Below are 21,579 nucleotides of genomic sequence, written 5' to 3'. Positions count from 1 at the left end.
GCAAGTTTTGATGGTGCGACCAATGGTGGCGCTTAATGATGCGCAGTGACGGAAATATACTGTCTTAAGACGCTGCAAGTGGACATATCAGTTGCTAAGAATTGGGAGCAGCATTAGCATAAAGATACAGGCGCGGCTGTAGCCACTGCCGCATCCACCAATGAATCAGGCCCTTTATTTGAGTCTAATTGAGGACTGTCCGAGCCGCATTTCAGGTCTGACCCTGGGCTACTGCGCCAAACACCCGTCTTTATGACTGTGCTCTATCTGCCATAGACACATGCTCTGCAGAGAGTGAGCGTCTTCCCTCTGCTCATGCTTTCTCTATAACATCATTGGAAGGTCAGGACCTGGGGTGGGTGCACATTCTAAGTGGAAAAGCCCTAGAATCAATGTTTGACCTATGGGCACTGATAGCCTAGTGGGCTTCCCCAAGGTACCCGACCTCCAGATGAGAATCTGATGGAACGACAAAAGCAAAGTGTTCAGAAGAAGACGTGGCAGCTGTTTGACTTGGACAATGAGGATCTGATGCAGAGTTTTGTGAACATATCTTGCGTGTTTTTGCACTGCGTATACTCAAGAGCCGAACGTACACTGGTATGAGCAACGCAGAGTCATACATGGCTGAATTGTCTCTCCACTGGTGGCTGAAGTGGTGATACTGGGTGGTAATGTGGCGCTCGCACGTAGACAAAGAGAGGGGGCGTTGGCGGGACTACAGTCTGTGTTGAGTTGTGCATGCGCAAAATACGCCCATTGTCAGATGGATCTTTTGCACTAGCGATATGTCTGGGGCAGGCGCGCACAGATAACGATGACGGCCATGAAACCAAACGTCTGTCGCTCCTACCACAGAGATGCGTACAACTCTGTCTGCGGAGTATATCCGCTTTTTTCCTCCGAAGTACACAATATGGGAGCAATTCCATCCGACTTGTGATCATTCCCCTTGGCGGCTGAAACATGGAGTTAAACATGTATCACAGATGGGGAGATGTTATAGGAAACATACAGTGACAAATATAAGGTGATTTATAAAATGACACATGTATTTTCATTTATAGGGAAGAACAGAAGTGGTATTTGGAGAATAACCCTGGGAAGCTAACACCGTTGCTGGGGAAGCTCTACGTCTTTGCGTTTACATGGGCGTTCGGAGGCATCCTGACCCGGGAGGACGAGCAAGAAGGAGACTCCCTCATTGGTTTGAAGGCCAGAGACGAGTCCCTGGTGAATGTAACCCATGACTTCAGCAACTTTGTGCACGACTTGTTTGAAGGAGACCCCGCCAGCGGTAAGATATGTCCAACCTCAGTATGCCCAATTTATCATCTGTTACCAGCCGCACATCTTCATGATGCCCATCTTCTGCGCCCAAATGCCCTTGTCCCCAGTCCCATCCCTATTATGCTTCTTTAGTGGTCTCTTATACATGTGATTCATCCATTTACCACCTTCCCCAAAGATCTATGTAGACGCCCAACTCTAAATGCAGATACATTTTTTGCACATGTGCAAGTTGCATTTTTACTTGGTGCAAATGGACAACTCTATATCAAGCTTTTAAAGAGCTTAGAGAGGTGGCAGCCTTATTGCGGGCTAAACATGTTTCAAAAATCAAGAAAATGAGAGCATACAAGTGATATTATGGCACGTTTCAGACAGCACCGTCCATTAATCACAGCTAAATGAGTAAAGTTTGGTTGTGGAGCTCTCCCGTAATACACAGCTAAATGTGTAAAGTTTGGTTGTGGAGCTCTCCCGTAATACACAGCTAAATGTGTAAAGTTTGGTTGTGGAGTTCTCCCGTAATACACAGCTAAATGTGTAAAGTTTGGTTGTAGAGTTCTCCCGTAATATACAGCTAAATGAGTAATGTTTGGTTGTAGAGTTCTCCCGGATTATACAGCTAAATGAGTAATGTTTGGTTGTAGAGTTCTCCCGTAATACACAGCTAAATGAGTAAGGTTTGGCTGTGGAGTTCTCCCGTAATACACAGCTAAATGTGTAAAGTTTGGTTGTGGAGTTCTCCCGTAATACACAGCTAAATGTGTAAAGTTTGGTTGTGGAGTTCTCCAGTAATACACAGCTAAATGAGTAAAGTTTGGTTGTGGAGTTCTCCCGTAATACACAGCTAAATGAGTAAAGTTTGGTTGTGGAGTTCTCCCGTAATACACAGCTAAATGTGTAAAGTTTGGTTGTGGAGTTCTCCCGTAATACACAGCTAAATGAGTAAAGTTTGGTTGTGGAGTTCTCCCGTAATACACAGCTAAATTAGTAAAGTTTGGTTGTGGAGTTCTCCCGTAATACACAGCTAAATGAGTAAAGTTTGGTTGTAGAGTTCTCCCGTAATACACAGCTAAATGTGTAAGGTTTAGTTGTAGAGTTCTCCTGTAATATACAGCTATATGTGTAAGGTTTGGTTGTAGAGTTCTCCTGTAATACACAGCTAAATGAGAATACACAGCTAAATGAGTAAAGTTTGGTTGTGGAGTTCTCCCGTAATACACAGCTAAATGAGTAAGGTTTGGATGTGGAGTTCTCCCATAATACACAGCTAAATGGATAAGGTTTGGTTGTGGAGTTCTTCTGTAATACACAGCTAAATGAGTAAGGTTTGGTTGTGGAGTTCTCCTGTAATACACAGCTAAATGAGTAAGGTTTGGTTGTAGAGTTCTCCCGTAATACACAGCTAAATGAGTAAGGTTTGGTTGTAGAGTTCTCCTGTAATACACAGCTAAATGAGTAAGGTTTGGTTGTAGAGTTCTCCCGTAATACACAGCTAAATGAGTAAGGTTTGGTTGTAGAGTTCTCCTGTAATACACAGCTAAATGAGTAAGGTTTGGTTGTAGAGTTCTCCTGTAATACACAGCTAAATGAGTAAGGTTTGGTTGTAGAGTTCTCCCGTAATACACAGCTAAATGAGTAAAGTTTGGTTGTGGAGTTCTCCTGTAATACACAGCTAAATGAGTAAAGTTTGGTTGTAGAGTTCTCCTGTAATACACAGCTATATGAGTAAGGTTTGGTTGTGGAGTTCTCCCGTAATACACTGCTAAATGAGTAAGGTTTGGTTGTAGAGTTCTCCCGTAATATACAGCTAAATGAGTAAAGTTCGGTTGTAGAGTTCTCCCGTAATACACAGCTAAATGTGTAAAGTTTGGTTGTAGAGTTCTCCCGTAATATACAGCTAAATGAGTAAAGTTTGGTTGTAGAGTTCTCCCGTAATATACAGCTAAATGAGTAAGGTTTGGTTGTGGAGTTCTCCTGTAATATATAGCTAAATGAGTAAAGTTTGGTTGTGGAGTTCTCCCGTAATATACAGCTAAATGAGAAAAGTTTGGTTGTGGAGTTCTTCCGTAATACACAGCTAAAAGAGTAAGGTTTGGTTGTGGAGTTCTCCCTTAATACACAGATAAATGTGTAAAGTTTGGTTGTGGAGTTCTCCCGTAATACACAGCTAAATGAGTAAGGTTTGGTTGTGGAGTTCTCCCGTAATACACAGCTAAATGAATAAAGTTCGGTTGTAGAGTTCTCCCGTAATGCACAGCTAAATGAGTAAAGTTCGGTTGTAGAGTTCTCCCGTAATACACAGCTAAATGTGTAAAGTTTGGTTGTGGAGTTCTCCCGTAATACACAGCTAAATGAGTAAAGTTTGGTTGTGGAGTTCTCCCGTAATACACAGCTAAATGCGAATACACAGCTAAATGAGTAAAGTTTCGTTGTGGAGTTCTCCCGTAATACACAGCTAAATGAGTAAGGTTTGGATGTGCAGTTCTCCCATAATACACAGCTAAATGGATAAGGTTTGGTTGTGGAGTTCTCCCGTAATATACAGCTAAATGAGTAATGTTTGGTTGTGGAGTTCTCCCGTTATACACAGCTAAATGTGTAAAGTTTGATTGTGGAGTTCTCCCGTAATACACAGCTAAATGAGTAAGGTTTGGTTGTGGAGTTCTCCCGTAATACACAGCTAAATGAGTAAGGTTTGGTTGTGGAGTTCTTCTGTAATACACAGCTAAATGAGTAAGGTTTGGTTGTAGAGTTCTCCTGTAATACACAGCTATATGAGTAAGGTTTGGTTGTGGAGTTCTCCCGTAATACACAGCTAAATGAGTAAGGTTTGGTTGTAGAGTTCTCCCGTAATATACAGCTAAATGAGTAAAGTTCGGTTGTAGAGTTCTCCCGTAATACACAGCTAAATGTGTAAAGTTCGGTTGTAGAGTTCTCCCGTAATATACAGCTAAATGAGTAAAGTTTGGTTGTAGAGTTCTCCCGTAATATACAGCTAAATGAGTAAGGTTTGGTGCTGGAGTTCTCCTGTAATATATAGCTAAATGATTAAAGTTTGGTTGTAGAGTTCTCCCGTAATATACAGCTAAATGAGTAAAGTTTGGTTGTGGAGTTCTCCCGTAATACACAGCTAAAAGAGTAAGGTTTGGTTGTGGAGTTCTCCCTTAATACACAGCTAAATGTGTAAAGTTTGGTAGTGGAGTTCTCCCGTAATACACAGCTAAATGAGTAAGGTTTGGTTGTGGAGTTCTCCCGTAATACACAGCTAAATGAGTAAAGTTCGGTTGTAGAGTTCTCCCGTAATGCACAGCTAAATGAGTAAAGTTTGGTTGTAGAGTTCTCCCGTAATACACAGCTAAATGTGTAAGGTTTAGATGTAGAGTTCTCCTGTAATATACAGCTATATGTGTAAGGTTTGGTTGTAGAGTTCTCCTGTAATACACAGCTAAATGAGAATACACAGCTAAATGAGTAAAGTTTGGTTGTGGAGTTCTCCCGTAATACACAGCTAAATGAGTAAGGTTTGGATGTGGAGTTCTCCCATAATACACAGCTAAATGGATAAGGTTTGGTTGTGGAGTTCTCCCGTAATATACAGCTAAATGAGTAAGGTTTGGTTGTGGAGTTCTCCCGTAATACACAGCTAAATTAGTAAGGTTTGGTTGTGGAGTTCTCCCGTTATACACAGCTAAATGTGTAAAGTTTGGTTGTGGAGTTCTCCCGTAATACACAGCTAAATGAGTAAGGTTTGGTTGTGGAGTTCTTCTGTAATACACAGCTAAATGAGTAAGGTTTGGTTGTGGAGTTCTCCTGTAATACACAGCTAAATGAGTAAGGTTTGGTTGTAGAGTTCTCCCGTAATACACAGCTAAATGAGTAAGGTTTGGTTGTAGATTTCTCCTGTAATACACAGCTAAATGAGTAAGGTTTGGTTGTAGAGTTCTCCCGTAATACACAGCTAAATGAGTAAAGTTTGGTTGTAGAGTTCTCCTGTAATACACAGCTAAATGAGTAAGGTTTGGTTGTAGAGTTCTCCTGTAATACACAGCTAAATGAGTAAGGTTTGGTTGTAGAGTTCTCCCGTAATACACAGCTAAATGAGTAAGGTTTGGTTGTGGAGTTCTCCTGTAATACACAGCTAAATGAGTAAAGTTTGGTTGTAGAGTTCACCTGTAATACACAGCTATATGAGTAAGGTTTGGTTGTGGAGTTCTCCCATAATACACTGCTAAATGAGTAAGGTTTGGTTGTAGAGTTCTCCCGTAATATACAGCTAAATGAGTAAAGTTCGGTTGTAGAGTTCTCCCGTAATACACAGCTAAATGTGTAAAGTTTTGTTGTAGAGTTCTCCCGTAATATACAGCTAAATGAGTAAAGTTTGGTTGTAGAGTTCTCCCGTAATATACAGCTAAATGAGTAAGGTTTGGTTGTGGAGTTCTCCTGTAATATATAGCTAAATGAGTAAAGTTTGGTTGTGGAGTTCTCCCGTAATATACAGCTAAATGAGAAAAGTTTGGTTGTGGAGTTCTCCCGTAATACACAGCTAAAAGAGTAAGGTTTGGTTGTGGAGTTCTCCCTTAATACACAGCTAAATGTGTAAAGTTTGGTTGTGGAGTTCTCCCGTAATACACAGCTAAATGAGTAAGGTTTGGTTGTGGAGTTCTCCCGTAATACACAGCTAAATGAGTAAAGTTCGGTTGTAGAGTTCTCCCGTAATGCACATCTAAATGAGTAAAGTTCGGTTGTAGAGTTCTCCCGTAATACACAGCTAAATGTGTAAAGTTTGGTTGTGGAGTTCTCCCGTAATACACAGCTAAATGAGTAAAGTTTGGTTGTGGAGTTCTCCCGTAATACACAGCTAAATGCGAATACACAGCTAAATGAGTAAAGTTTCGTTATGGAGTTCTCCCGTAATACACAGCTAAATGAGTAAGGTTTGGATGTGCAGTTCTCCCATAATACACAGCTAAATGGATAAGGTTTGGTTGTGGAGTTCTCCTGTAATATACAGCTAAATGAGTAATGTTTGGTTGTGGAGTTCTCCCGTTATACACAGCTAAATGTGTAAAGTTTGATTGTGGAGTTCTCCCGTAATACACAGCTAAATGAGTAAGGTTTGGTTGTGGTGTTCTCCCGTAATGCACAGCTAAATGAGTAAGGTTTGGTTGTGGAGTTCTTCTGTAATACACAGCTAAATGAGTAAGGTTTGGTTGTAGAGTTCTCCCGTAATATACAGCTAAATGAGTAAAGTTCGGTTGTAGAGTTCTCCCGTAATACACAGCTAAATGTGTAAAGTTTTGTTGTAGAGTTCTCCTGTAATACAGAGCTAAATGAGTAAGATTTGGTTGTAGAGTTCTCCCGTAATACACAGCTAAATGAGTAAGGTTTGGTTGTGGAGTTCTCCCGTAATACACAGCTAAATGAATAAAGTTCGGTTGTAGAGTTCTCCCGTAATGCACAGCTAAATGAGTAAAGTTCGGTTGTAGAGTTCTCCCGTAATATACAGCTAAATGTGTAAAGTTTGGTTGTGGAGTTCTCCCGTAATACACAGCTAAATGAGTAAAGTTTGGTTGTGGAGTTCTCCCGTAATACACAGCTAAATGCGAATACACAGCTAAATGAGTAAAGTTTCGTTGTGGAGTTCTCCCGTAATACACAGCTAAATGAGTAAGGTTTGGATGTGCAGTTCTCCCATAATACACAGCTAAATGGATAAGGTTTGGTTGTGGAGTTCTCCCGTAATATACAGCTAAATGAGTAATGTTTGGTTGTGGAGTTCTCCCGTTATACACAGCTAAATGTGTAAAGTTTGATTGTGGAATTCTCCCGTAATACACAGCTAAATGAGTAAGGTTTGGTTGTGGAGTTCTCCCGTAATACACAGCTAAATGAGTAAGGTTTGGTTGTGGAGTTCTTCTGTAATACACAGCTAAATGAGTAAGGTTTGGTTGTAGAGTTCTCCTGTAATACACAGCTATATGAGTAAGGTTTGGTTGTGGAGTTCTCCCATAATACACAGCTAAATGAGTAAGGTTTGGTTGTAGAGTTCTCCCGTAATATACAGCTAAATGAGTAAAGTTCGGTTGTAGAGTTCTCCCGTAATACACAGCTAAATGTGTAAAGTTCGGTTGTAGAGTTCTCCCGTAATATACAGCTAAATGAGTAAAGTTTGGTTGTAGAGTTCTCCCGTAATATACAGCTAAATGAGTAAGGTTTGGTTCTGGAGTTCTCCTGTAATATATAGCTAAATGAGTAAAGTTTGGTTGTAGAGTTCTCCCGTAATATACAGCTAAATGAGTAAAGTTTGGTTGTGGAGTTCTCCCGTAATACACAGCTAAAAGAGTAAGGTTTGGTTGTGGAGTTCTCCCTTACAACACAGCTAAATGTGTAAAGTTTGGTAGTGGAGTTCTCCCGTAATACACAGCTAAATGAGTAAGGTTTGGTTGTGGAGTTCTCCCGTAATACACAGCTAAATGAGTAAAGTTCGGTTGTAGAGTTCTCCCGTAATGCACAGCTAAATGAGTAAAGTTTGGTTGTAGAGTTCTCCCGTAATACACAGCTAAATGTGTAAGGTTTAGATGTAGAGTTCTCCTGTAATATACAGCTATATGTGTAAGGTTTGGTTGTAGAGTTCTCCTGTAATACACAGCTAAATGAGAATACACAGCTAAATGAGTAAAGTTTGGTTGTGGAGTTCTCCCGTAATACACAGCTAAATGAGTAAGGTTTGGATGTGGAGTTCTCCCATAATACACAGCTAAATGGATAAGGTTTGGTTGTGGAGTTCTCCCGTAATATACAGCTAAATGAGTAAGGTTTGGTTGTGGAGTTCTCCCGTAATACACAGCTAAATTAGTAAGGTTTGGTTGTGGAGTTCTCCCGTTATACACAGCTAAATGTGTAAAGTTTGGTTGTGGAGTTCTCCCGTAATACACAGCTAAATGAGTAAGGTTTGGTTGTGGAGTTCTTCTGTAATACACAGCTAAATGAGTAAGGTTTGGTTGTGGAGTTCTCCTGTAATACACAGCTAAATGAGTAAGGTTTGGTTGTAGAGTTCTCCCGTAATACACAGCTAAATGAGTAAGGTTTGGTTGTAGATTTCTCCTGTAATACACAGCTAAATGAGTAAGGTTTGGTTGTAGAGTTCTCCTGTAATACACAGCTAAATGAGTAAGGTTTGGTTGTGGAGTTCTCCCATAATACACTGCTAAATGAGTAAGGTTTGGTTGTAGAGTTCTCCCGTAATATACAGCTAAATGAGTAAAGTTCGGTTGTAGAGTTCTCCCGTAATACACAGCTAAATGTGTAAAGTTTTGTTGTAGAGTTCTCCCGTAATATACAGCTAAATGAGTAAAGTTTGGTTGTAGAGTTCTCCCGTAATATACAGCTAAATGAATAAGGTTTGGTTGTGGAGTTCTCCTGTAATATATAGCTAAATGAGTAAAGTTTGGTTGTGGAGTTCTCCCGTAATATACAGCTAAATGAGAAAAGTTTGGTTGTGGACTTCTCCCGTAATACACAGCTAAAAGAGTAAGGTTTGGTTGTGGAGTTCTCCCTTAATACACAGCTAAATGTGTAAAGTTTGGTTGTGGAGTTCTCCCGTAATACACAGCTAAATGAGTAAGGTTTGGTTGTGGAGTTCTCCCGTAATACACAGCTAAATGAGTAAAGTTCGGTTGTAGAGTTCTCCCGTAATGCACATCTAAATGAGTAAAGTTCGGTTGTAGAGTTCTCCCGTAATACACAGCTAAATGTGTAAAGTTTGGTTGTGGAGTTCTCCCGTAATACACAGCTAAATGAGTAAAGTTTGGTTGTGGAGTTCTCCCGTAATACACAGCTAAATGCGAATACACAGCTAAATGAGTAAAGTTTCGTTATGGAGTTCTCCCGTAATACACAGCTAAATGAGTAAGGTTTGGATGTGCAGTTCTCCCATAATACACAGCTAAATGGATAAGGTTTGGTTGTGGAGTTCTCCTGTAATATACAGCTAAATGAGTAATGTTTGGTTGTGGAGTTCTCCCGTTATACACAGCTAAATGTGTAAAGTTTGATTGTGGAGTTCTCCCGTAATACACAGCTAAATGAGTAAGGTTTGGTTGTGGTGTTCTCCCGTAATGCACAGCTAAATGAGTAAGGTTTGGTTGTGTAGTTCTTCTGTAATACACAGCTAAATGAGTAAGGTTTGGTTGTAGAGTTCTCCCGTAATATACAGCTAAATGAGTAAAGTTCGGTTGTAGAGTTCTCCCGTAATACACAGCTAAATGTGTAAAGTTTTGTTGTAGAGTTCTCCCGTAATATACAGCTAAATGAGTAAAGTTTGGTTGTAGAGTTCTCCCGTAATATACAGCTAAATGAGTAAGGTTTGGTTGTGGAGTTCTCCTGTAATATATAGCTAAATGAGTCAAGTTTGGTTGTGGAGTTCTCCCGTAATATACAGCTAAATGAGAAAAGTTTGGTTGTGGAGTTCTCCCGTAATACACAGCTAAAAGAGTAAGGTTTGGTTGTGGAGTTCTCCCTTAATACACAGCTAAATGTGTAAAGTTTGGTTGTGGAGTTCTCCCGTAATACACAGCTAAATGAGTAAGGTTTGGTTGTGGAGTTCTCCCGTAATACACAGCTAAATGAGTAAAGTTCGGTTGTAGAGTTCTCCCGTAATGCACAGCTAAATGAGTAAAGTTCGGTTGTAGAGTTCTCCCGTAATACACAGCTAAATGTGTAAAGTTTGGTTGTGGAGTTCTCCCGTAATACACAGCTAAATGAGTAAAGTTTGGTTGTGGAGTTCTCCCGTAATACACAGCTAAATGCGAATACACAGCTAAATGAGTAAAGTTTCGTTATGGAGTTCTCCCGTAATACACAGCTAAATGAGTAAGGTTTGGATGTGCAGTTCTCCCATAATACACAGCTAAATGGATAAGGTTTGGTTGTGGAGTTCTCCCGTAATATACAGCTAAATGAGTAATGTTTGGTTGTGGAGTTCTCCCGTTATACACAGCTAAATGTGTAAAGTTTGATTGTGGAGTTCTCCCGTAATACACAGCTAAATGAGTAAGGTTTGGTTGTGGTGTTCTCCCGTAATGCACAGCTAAATGAGTAACGTTTGGTTGTGGAGTTCTTCTGTAATACACAGCTAAATGAGTAAGGTTTGGTTGTAGAGTTCTCCCGTAATACACAGCTAAATGAGTAAGGTTTGGTTGTAGAGTTCTCCCGTAATACACAGCTAAATGAGTAAGGTTTGGTTGTAGAGTTCTCCTGTAATACACAGCTAAATGAGTAAGGTTTGGTTGTAGAGTTCTCCCGTAATACACAGCTAAATGAGTAAGGTTTGGTTGTAGAGTTCTCCTGTAATACACAGCTAAATGAGTAAGGTTTGGTTGTAGAGTTCTCCTGTAATACAGAGCTAAATGAGTAAGATTTGGTTGTAGAGTTCTCCCGTAATACACAGCTAAATGAGTAAGGTTTGGTTGTGGAGTTCTCCCGTAATACACAGCTAAATGAATAAAGTTCGGTTGTAGAGTTCTCCCGTAATGCACAGCTAAATGAGTAAAGTTCGGTTGTAGAGTTCTCCCGTAATATACAGCTAAATGTGTAAAGTTTGGTTGTGGAGTTCTCCCGTAATACACAGCTAAATGAGTAAAGTTTGGTTGTGGAGTTCTCCCGTAATACACAGCTAAATGCGAATACACAGCTAAATGAGTAAAGTTTCGTTGTGGAGTTCTCCCGTAATACACAGCTAAATGAGTAAGGTTTGGATGTGCAGTTCTCCCATAATACACAGCTAAATGGATAAGGTTTGGTTGTGGAGTTCTCCCGTAATATACAGCTAAATGAGTAATGTTTGGTTGTGGAGTTCTCCCGTTATACACAGCTAAATGTGTAAAGTTTGATTGTGGAATTCTCCCGTAATACACAGCTAAATGAGTAATGTTTGGTTGTGGAGTTCTCCCGTAATACACAGCTAAATGAGTAAGGTTTGGTTGTGGAGTTCTTCTGTAATACACAGCTAAATGAGTAAGGTTTGGTTGTAGAGTTCTCCTGTAATACACAGCTATATGAGTAAGGTTTGGTTGTGGAGTTCTCCCATAATACACAGCTAAATGAGTAAGGTTTGGTTGTAGAGTTCTCCCGTAATATACAGCTAAATGAGTAAAGTTCGGTTGTAGAGTTCTCCCGTAATACACAGCTAAATGTGTAAAGTTCGGTTGTAGAGTTCTCCCGTAATATACAGCTAAATGAGTAAAGTTTGGTTGTAGAGTTCTCCCGTAATATACAGCTAAATGAGTAAGGTTTGGTTCTGGAGTTCTCCTGTAATATATAGCTAAATGAGTAAAGTTTGGTTGTAGAGTTCTCCCGTAATATACAGCTAAATGAGTAAAGTTTGGTTGTGGAGTTCTCCCGTAATACACAGCTAAAAGAGTAAGGTTTGGTTGTGGAGTTCTCCCTTACAACACAGCTAAATGTGTAAAGTTTGGTAGTGGAGTTCTCCCGTAATACACAGCTAAATGAGTAAGGTTTGGTTGTGGAGTTCTCCCGTAATACACAGCTAAATGAGTAAAGTTCGGTTGTAGAGTTCTCCCGTAATGCACAGCTAAATGAGTAAAGTTTGGTTGTAGAGTTCTCCCGTAATACACAGCTAAATGTGTAAGGTTTAGATGTAGAGTTCTCCTGTAATATACAGCTATATGTGTAAGGTTTGGTTGTAGAGTTCTCCTGTAATACACAGCTAAATGAGAATACACAGCTAAATGAGTAAAGTTTGGTTGTGGAGTTCTCCCGTAATACACAGCTAAATGAGTAAGGTTTGGATGTGGAGTTCTCCCATAATACACAGCTAAATGGATAAGGTTTGGTTGTGGAGTTCTCCCGTAATATACAGCTAAATGAGTAAGGTTTGGTTGTGGAGTTCTCCCGTAATACACAGCTAAATTAGTAAGGTTTGGTTGTGGAGTTCTCCCGTTATACACAGCTAAATGTGTAAAGTTTGGTTGTGGAGTTCTCCCGTAATACACAGCTAAATGAGTAAGGTTTGGTTGTGGAGTTCTTCTGTAATACACAGCTAAATGAGTAAGGTTTGGTTGTGGAGTTCTCCTGTAATACACAGCTAAATGAGTAAGGTTTGGTTGTAGAGTTCTCCCGTAATACACAGCTAAATGAGTAAGGTTTGGTTGTAGATTTCTCCTGTAATACACAGCTAAATGAGTAAGGTTTGGTTGTAGAGTTCTCCCGTAATACACAGCTAAATGAGTAAAGTTTGGTTGTAGAGTTCTCCTGTAATACACAGCTAAATGAGTAAGGTTTGGTTGTAGAGTTCTCCTGTAATACACAGCTAAATGAGTAAGGTTTGGTTGTAGAGTTCTCCCGTAATACACAGCTAAATGAGTAAGGTTTGGTTGTGGAGTTCTCCTGTAATACACAGCTAAATGAGTAAAGTTTGGTTGTAGAGTTCACCTGTAATACACAGCTATATGAGTAAGGTTTGGTTGTGGAGTTCTCCCATAATACACTGCTAAATGAGTAAGGTTTGGTTGTAGAGTTCTCCCGTAATATACAGCTAAATGAGTAAAGTTCGGTTGTAGAGTTCTCCCGTAATACACAGCTAAATGTGTAAAGTTTTGTTGTAGAGTTCTCCCGTAATATACAGCTAAATGAGTAAAGTTTGGTTGTAGAGTTCTCCCGTAATATACAGCTAAATGAGTAAGGTTTGGTTGTGGAGTTCTCCTGTAATATATAGCTAAATGAGTAAAGTTTGGTTGTGGAGTTCTCCCGTAATATACAGCTAAATGAGAAAAGTTTGGTTGTGGACTTCTCCCGTAATACACAGCTAAAAGAGTAAGGTTTGGTTGTGGAGTTCTCCCTTAATACACAGCTAAATGTGTAAAGTTTGGTTGTGGAGTTCTCCCGTAATACACAGCTAAATGAGTAAGGTTTGGTTGTGGAGTTCTCCCGTAATACACAGCTAAATGAGTAAAGTTCGGTTGTAGAGTTCTCCCGTAATGCACATCTAAATGAGTAAAGTTCGGTTGTAGAGTTCTCCCGTAATACACAGCTAAATGTGTAAAGTTTGGTTGTGGAGTTCTCCCGTAATACACAGCTAAATGAGTAAAGTTTGGTTGTGGAGTTCTCCCGTAATACACAGCTAAATGCGAATACACAGCTAAATGAGTAAAGTTTCGTTATGGAGTTCTCCCGTAATACACAGCTAAATGAGTAAGGTTTGGATGTGCAGTTCTCCCATAATACACAGCTAAATGGATAAGGTTTGGTTGTGGAGTTCTCCCGTAATATACAGCTAAATGAGTAATGTTTGGTTGTGGAGTTCTCCCGTTATACACAGCTAAATGTGTAAAGTTTGATTGTGGAGTTCTCCTGTAATACACAGCTAAATGAGTAAGGTTTGGTTGTGGTGTTCTCCCGTAATGCACAGCTAAATGAGTAAGGTTTGGTTGTGGAGTTCTTCTGTAATACACAGCTAAATGAGTAAGGTTTGGTTGTAGAGTTCTCCCGTAATATACAGCTAAATGAGTAAAGTTCGGTTGTAGAGTTCTCCCGTAATACACAGCTAAATGTGTAAAGTTTGTTGTAGAGTTCTCCCGTAATATACAGCTAAATGAGTAAAGTTTGGTTGTAGAGTTCTCCCGTAATATACAGCTAAATGAGTAAGGTTTGGTTGTGGAGTTCTCCTGTAATATATAGCTAAATGAGTAAAGTTTGGTTGTGGAGTTCTCCCGTAATATACAGCTAAATGAGAAAAGTTTGGTTGTGGAGTTCTCCCGTAATACACAGCTAAAAGAGTAAGGTTTGGTTGTGGAGTTCTCCCTTAATACACAGCTAAATGTGTAAAGTTTGGTTGTGGAGTTCTCCCGTAATACACAGCTAAATGAGTAAGGTTTGGTTGTGGAGTTCTCCCGTAATACACAGCTAAATGAGTAAAGTTCGGTTGTAGAGTTCTCCCGTAATGCACAGCTAAATGAGTAAAGTTCGGTTGTAGAGTTCTCCCGTAATACACAGCTAAATGTGTAAAGTTTGGTTGTGGAGTTCTCCCGTAATACACAGCTAAATGAGTAAAGTTTGGTTGTGGAGTTCTCCCGTAATACACAGCTAAATGCGAATACACAGCTAAATGAGTAAAGTTTCGTTATGGAGTTCTCCCGTAATACACAGCTAAATGAGTAAGGTTTGGATGTGCAGTTCTCCCATAATACACAGCTAAATGGATAAGGTTTGGTTGTGGAGTTCTCCCGTAATATACAGCTAAATGAGTAATGTTTGGTTGTGGAGTTCTCCCGTTATACACAGCTAAATGTGTAAAGTTTGATTGTGGAGTTCTCCCGTAATACACAGCTAAATGAGTAAGGTTTGGTTGTGGTGTTCTCCCGTAATGCACAGCTAAATGAGTAACGTTTGGTTGTGGAGTTCTTCTGTAATACACAGCTAAATGAGTAAGGTTTGGTTGTAGAGTTCTCCCGTAATACACAGCTAAATGAGTAAGGTTTGGTTGTAGAGTTCTCCCGTAATACACAGCTAAATGAGTAAGGTTTGGTTGTAGAGTTCTCCTGTAATACACAGCTAAATGAGTAAGGTTTGGTTGTAGAGTTCTCCTGTAATACACAGCTAAATGAGTAAGATTTGGTTGTAGAGTTCTCCCGTAATACACAGCTAAATGAGTAAGGTTTGGTTGTGGAGTTCTCCCGTAATACACAGCTAAATGAGTAAAGTTTGGTTGTAGAGTTCTCCTGTAATTCACAGCTATATGAGTAAGGTTTGGTTGTGGAGTTCTCCCATAATACACAGCTAAATGAGTAAGGTTTGGTTGTAGAGTTCTCCCGTAATATACAGCTAAATGAGTAAAGTTCGGTTGTAGAGTTCTCCCGTAATACACAGCTAAATGTGTAAAGTTTGGTTGTGGAGTTCTCCCGTAATACACAGCTAAATGAGTAAAGTTTGGTTGTGGAGTTCTCCCGTAATACACAGCTAAATGCGAATACACAGCTAAATGAGTAAAGTTTCGTTGTGGAGTTCTCCCGTAATACACAGCTAAATGAGTAAGGTTTGGATGTGCAGTTCTCCCATAATACACAGCTAAATGAGTAAGGTTTGGTTGTGGAGTTCTCCCGTAATACACAGCTAAATGAGTAAGGTTTGGTTGTGGAGTTCTTCTGTAATACACAGCTAAATGAGTAAGGTTTGGTTGTAGAGTTCTCCTGTAATACACAGCTATATGAGTAAGGTTTGGTTGTGGAGTTCTCCCATAATACACAGCTAAATGAGTAAGGTTTGGTTGTAGAGTTCTCCCGTAATATACAGCTAAATGAGTAAAGTTCGGTTGTAGAGTTCTCCCGTAATACACAGCTAAATGTGTAAAGTTCGGTTGTAGAGTTCTCCCGTAATATACAGCTAAATGAGTAAAGTTTGGTTGTAGAGTTCTCCCGTAATATACAGCTAAATGAGTAAGGTTTGGTTCTGGAGTTCTCCTGTAATATATAGCTAAATGAGTAAAGTTTGGTTGTAGAGTTCTCCCGTAATATACAGCTAAATGAGTAAAGTTTGGTTGTGGAGTTCTCCCGTAATACACAGCTAAATGAGTAAGGTTTGGTTGTGGAGTTCTCCCGTAATACACAGCTAAATGAGTAAAGTTCGGTTGTAGAGTTCTCCCGTAATGCACAGCTAAATGAGTAAAGTTTGGTTGTAGAGTTCTCCCGTAATACACAGCTAAATGTGTAAGGTTTAGATGTAGAGTTCTCCTGTAATATACAGCTATATGTGTAAGGTTTGGTTGTAGAGTTCTCCTGTAATACACAGCTAAATGAGAATACACAGCTAAATGAGTAAAGTTTGGTTGTGGAGTTCTCCCATAATACACAGCTAAATGAGTAAGGTTTGGATGTGGAGTTCTCCCATAATACACAGCTAAATGGATAAGGTTTGGTTGTGGAGTTCTCCCGTAATATACAGCTAAATGAGTAAGGTTTGGTTGTGGAGTTCTCCCGTAATACACAGCTAAATTAGTAAGGTTTGGTTGTGGAGTTCTCCCGTTATACACAGCTAAATGTGTAAAGTTTGGTTGTGGAGTTCTCCCGTAATACACAGCTAAATGAGTAAGGTTTGGTTGTGGAGTTCTTCTGTAATACACAGCTAAATGAGTAAGGTTTGGTTGTGGAGTTCTCCTGTAATACACAGCTAAATGAGTAAGGTTTGGTTGTAGAGTTCTCCCGTAATACACAGCTAAATGAGTAAGGTTTGGTTGTAGATTTCTCCTGTAATACACAGCTAAATGAGTAAGGTTTGGTTGTAGAGTTCTCCCGTAATACACAGCTAAATGAGTAAAGTTTGGTTGTAGAGTTCTCCTGTAATACACAGCTAAATGAGTAAGGTTTGGTTGTAGAGTTCTCCTGTAATACACAGCTAAATGAGTAAGGTTTGGTTGTAGAGTTCTCCCGTAATACACAGCTAAATGAGTAAGGTTTGGTTGTGGAGTTCTCCTGTAATACACAGCTAAATGAGTAAAGTTTGGTTGTAGAGTTCACCTGTAATACACAGCTATATGAGTAAGGTTTGGTTGTGGAGTTCTCCCATAATACACTGCTAAATGAGTAAGGTTTGGTTGTAGAGTTCTCCCGTAATATACAGCTAAATGAGTAAAGTTCGGTTGTAAAGTTCTCCCGTAATACACAGCTAAATGTGTAAAGTTTTGTTGTAGAGTTCTCCCGTAATATACAGCTAAATGAGTAAAGTTTGGTTGTAGAGTTCTCCCGTAATATACAGCTAAATGAGTAAGGTTTGGTTGTGGAGTTCTCCTGTAATATATAGCTAAATGAGTAAAGTTTGGTTGTGGAGTTCTCCCGTAATATACAGCTAAATGAGAAAAGTTTGGTTGTGGACTTCTCCCGTAATACACAGCTAAAAGAGTAAGGTTTGGTTGTGGAGTTCTCCCTTAATACACTGCTAAATGTGTAAAGTTTGGTTGTGGAGTTCTCCCGTAATACACAGCTAAATGAGTAAGGTTTGGTTGTGGAGTTCTCCCGTAATACACAGCTAAATGAGTAAAGTTCGGTTGTAGAGTTCTCCCGTAATGCACATCTAAATGAGTAAAGTTCGGTTGTAGAGTTCTCCCGTAATACACAGCTAAATGTGTAAAGTTTGGTTGTGGAGTTCTCCCGTAATACACAGCTAAATGAGTAAAGTTTGGTTGTGGAGTTCTCCCGTAATACACAGCTAAATGCGAATACACAGCTAAATGAGTAAAGTTTCGTTATGGAGTTCTCCCGTAATACACAGCTAAATGAGTAAGGTTTGGATGTGCAGTTCTCCCATAATACACAGCTAAATGGATAAGGTTTGGTTGTGGAGTTCTCCCGTAATATACAGCTAAATGAGTAATGTTTGGTTGTGGAGTTCTCCCGTTATACACAGCTAAATGTGTAAAGTTTGATTGTGGAGTTCTCCCGTAATACACAGCTAAATGAGTAAGGTTTGGTTGTGGTGTTCTCCCGTAATGCACAGCTAAATGAGTAAGGTTTGGTTGTGGAGTTCTTCTGTAATACACAGCTAAATGAGTAAGGTTTGGTTGTAGAGTTCTCCCGTAATATACAGCTAAATGAGTAAAGTTCGGTTGTAGAGTTCTCCCGTAATACACAGCTAAATGTGTAAAGTTTTGTTGTAGAGTTCTCCCGTAATATACAGCTAAATGAGTAAAGTTTGGTTGTAGAGTTCTCCCGTAATATACAGCTAAATGAGTAAGGTTTGGTTGTGGAGTTCTCCTGTAATATATAGCTAAATGAGTAAAGTTTGGTTGTGGAGTTCTCCCGTAATATACAGCTAAATGAGAAAAGTTTGGTTGTGGAGTTCTCCCGTAATACACAGCTAAAAGAGTAAGGTTTGGTTGTGGAGTTCTCCCTTAATACACAGCTAAATGTGTAAAGTTTGGTTGTGGAGTTCTCCCGTAATACACAGCTAAATGAGTAAGGTTTGGTTGTGGAGTTCTCCCGTAATACACAGCTAAATGAGTAAAGTTCGGTTGTAGAGTTCTCCCGTAATGCACAGCTAAATGAGTAAAGTTCGGTTGTAGAGTTCTCCCGTAATACACAGCTAAATGTGTAAAGTTTGGTTGTGGAGTTCTCCCGTAATACACAGCTAAATGAGTAAAGTTTGGTTGTGGAGTTCTCCCGTAATACACAGCTAAATGCGAATACACAGCTAAATGAGTAAAGTTTCGTTATGGAGTTCTCCCGTAATACACAGCTAAATGAGTAAGGTTTGGATGTGCAGTTCTCCCATAATACACAGCTAAATGGATAAGGTTTGGTTGTGGAGTTCTCCCGTAATATACAGCTAAATGAGTAATGCTTGGTTGTGGAGTTCTCCCGTTATACACAGCTAAATGTGTAAAGTTTGATTGTGGAGTTCTCCCGTAATACACAGCTAAATGAGTAAGGTTTGGTTGTGGTGTTCTCCCGTAATGCACAGCTAAATGAGTAACGTTTGGTTGTGGAGTTCTTCTGTAATACACAGCTAAATGAGTAAGGTTTGGTTGTAGAGTTCTCCCGTAATACACAGCTAAATGAGTAAGGTTTGGTTGTAGAGTTCTCCCGTAATACACAGCTAAATGAGTAAGGTTTGGTTGTAGAGTTCTCCTGTAATACACAGCTAAATGAGTAAGGTTTGGTTATAGAGTTCTCCTGTAATACACAGCTAAATGAGTAAGATTTGGTTGTAGAGTTCTCCCGTAATACACAGCTAAATGAGTAAGGTTTGGTTGTGGAGTTCTCCCGTAATACACAGCTAAATGAGTAAAGTTTGGTTGTAGAGTTCTCCTGTAATTCACAGCTATATGAGTAAGGTTTGGTTGTGGAGTTCTCCCATAATACACAGCTAAATGAGTAAGGTTTGGTTGTAGAGTTCTCCCGTAATATACAGCTAAATGAGTAAAGTTCGGTTGTAGAGTTCTCCCGTAATACACAGCTAAATGTGTAAAGTTTGGTTGTAGAGTTCTCCCGTAATATACAGCTAAATGAGTAAAGTTTGGTTGTAGAGTTCTCCCGTAATATACAGCTAAATGAGTAAGGTTTGGTTCTGGAGTTCTCCTGTAATATATAGCTAAATGAGTAAAGTTTGGTTGTAGAGTTCTCCCGTAATATACACAGCTAAATGTGTAAAGTTTGGTTGTGGAGTTCTCCCGTAATACACAGCTAAATGAGTAAGGTTTGGTTGTGGAGTTCTCCCGTAATACACAGCTAAATGAGTAAAGTTCGGTTGTAGAGTTCTCCCGTAATGCACAGCTAAATGAGTAAAGTTCGGTTGTAGAGTTCTCCCGTAATACACAGCTAAATGTGTAAAGTTTGGTTGTGGAGTTCTCCCGTAATACACAGCTAAATGAGTAAAGTTTGTTTGTGGAGTTCTCCCGTAATACACAGCTAAATGCGAATACACAGCTAAATGAGTAAAGTTTAGTTGTGGAGTTCTCCCGTAATACACAGCTAAATGAGTAAGGTTTGGATGTGGAGTTCTCCCATAATACACAGCTAAATGGATAAGGTTTGGTTGTGGAGATCTCCCGTAATATACAGCTAAATGAGTAATGTTTGGTTGTGGAGTTCTCCCGTAATATACAGCTAAATGAGTAAGGTTTGGTTGTGGAGTTCTCCCGTTATACACAGCTAAATGTGTAAAGTTTGATTGTGGAGTTCTCCCGTAATACACAGCTAAATGAGTAAGGTTTGGTTGTGGAGTTCTCCCGTAATACACAGCTAAATGAGTAAGGTTTGGTTGTGGCGTTCTTCTGTAATACACAGCTAAATGAGTAAGGTTTGGTTGTAGAGTTCTCCCGTAATACACAGCTAAATGAGTAAGGTTTGGTTGTAGAGTTCTCCCGTAATACACAGCTAAATGAGTAAGGTTTGGTTGTAGAGTTCTCCCGTAATACACAGCTAAATGAGTAAGGTTTGGTTGTAGAGTTCTCCTGTAATACACAGCTAAATGAGTAAGGTTTGGTTGTAGAGTTCTCCTGTAATACACAGCTAAATGAGTAAGGTTTGGTTGTAGAGTTCTCTCGTAATACAAAGCTAAATGAGTAAGGTTTGGTTGTGGAGTTCTCCTGTAATACACAGCTAAATGAGTAAAGTTTGGTTGTAGAGTTCTCCTGTAATACACAGCTATATGAGTAAGGTTTGGTTGTGGAGTTCTCCCATAATACACAGCTAAATGAGTAAGGTTTGGTTGTAGAGTTCTCCTGCAATATATAGCTAATCGAGTAAAGTTTGGTTGTAGAGTTCTCCCGTATTATAAAGCTAAATGAGTAAAGTTTGGTTGTAGAGTTCTCCTGTAATATATAGCTAAATGAGTAAAGTTTGGTTGTAGAGTTCTCCCGTAATATACAGCTAAATGAGTAAAGTTTGGTTGTGGAGTTCTCCCGTAATACACAGCTAAATGAGTAAGGTTTGGTTGTGGAGTTCTCCCGTAATATACAGCTAAATGAGTAAAGTTTGGCTGTGGAGTTCTCCCGTTATACACTGCTAAATGTGTAAAGTTTGATTGTGGAGTTCTCCCGTAATACACAGCTAAATGAGTAAGGTTTGGTTGTGGAGTTCTCCCGTAATATACAGCTAAATGAGTAAAGTTTGGTTGTAGAGTTCTCCCGTAATGCACAGCTAAATGAGTAAAGTTTGGTTGTAGAGTTCTCCCGTAATACACAGCTAAATGTGTAAAGTTTGGTTGTGGAGTTCTCCCGTAATACACAGCTAAATGAGTAAAGTTTGGTTGTGGAGTTCTCCCGTAATACACAGCTAAATGCGAATACACAGCTAAATGAGTAAAGTTTAGTTGTGGAGTTCTCCCGTAATACACAGCTAAATGAGTAAGGTTTGGATGTGGAGTTCTCCCATAGTACACAGCTAAATGGATAAGGTTTGGTTGTGGAGTTCTCCCGTAATATACAGCTAAATGAGTAATGTTTGGTTGTGGAGTTCTCCCGTAATATACAGCTAAATGAGTAAGGTTTGGTTGTGGAGTTCTCCCGTTATACACAGCTAAATGTGTAAAGTTTGATTGTGGAGTTCTCCCGTAATACACAGCTAAATGAGTAAGGTTTGGTTGTGGAGTTCTCCCGTAATACACAGCTAAATGAGTAAAGTTTGGTTGTGGCGTTCTTCTGTAATACACAGCTAAATGAGTAAGGTTTGGTTGTAGAGTTCTCCCGTAATACACAGCTAAATGAGTAAGGTTTGGTTGTAGAGTTCTCCCGTAATACACAGCTAAATGAGTAAGGTTTGGTTGTAGAGTTCTCCCGTA

The 21,579-nt window shown here is 39.6% G+C and overlaps 1 protein-coding gene across 1 annotated transcript in view; it reads left to right on the top strand.

The window, feature by feature from the left end:
• Nucleotides 1-21,579, top strand: part of DNAH14 (dynein axonemal heavy chain 14) — a 1,015,490-nt gene that overhangs the window by 353,225 nt on the left and 640,686 nt on the right. The window contains exon 43 of the mRNA XM_088449338.1: nt 1,068-1,297. Within this exon, the coding sequence (XP_088305464.1) occupies nt 1,068-1,297 (230 nt within the window). The remainder of the gene's footprint in view (nt 1-1,067; nt 1,298-21,579) is intronic.

This window comes from Taudactylus pleione, unplaced genomic scaffold, assembly GCF_031769625.1.
Source record: "Taudactylus pleione unplaced genomic scaffold, aTauple2 ptg000483l, whole genome shotgun sequence".
Classification (NCBI taxonomy): Eukaryota; Metazoa; Chordata; class Amphibia; order Anura; family Myobatrachidae; genus Taudactylus; species Taudactylus pleione.
This window is presented reverse-complemented; position numbering and strand designations above follow the sequence as displayed.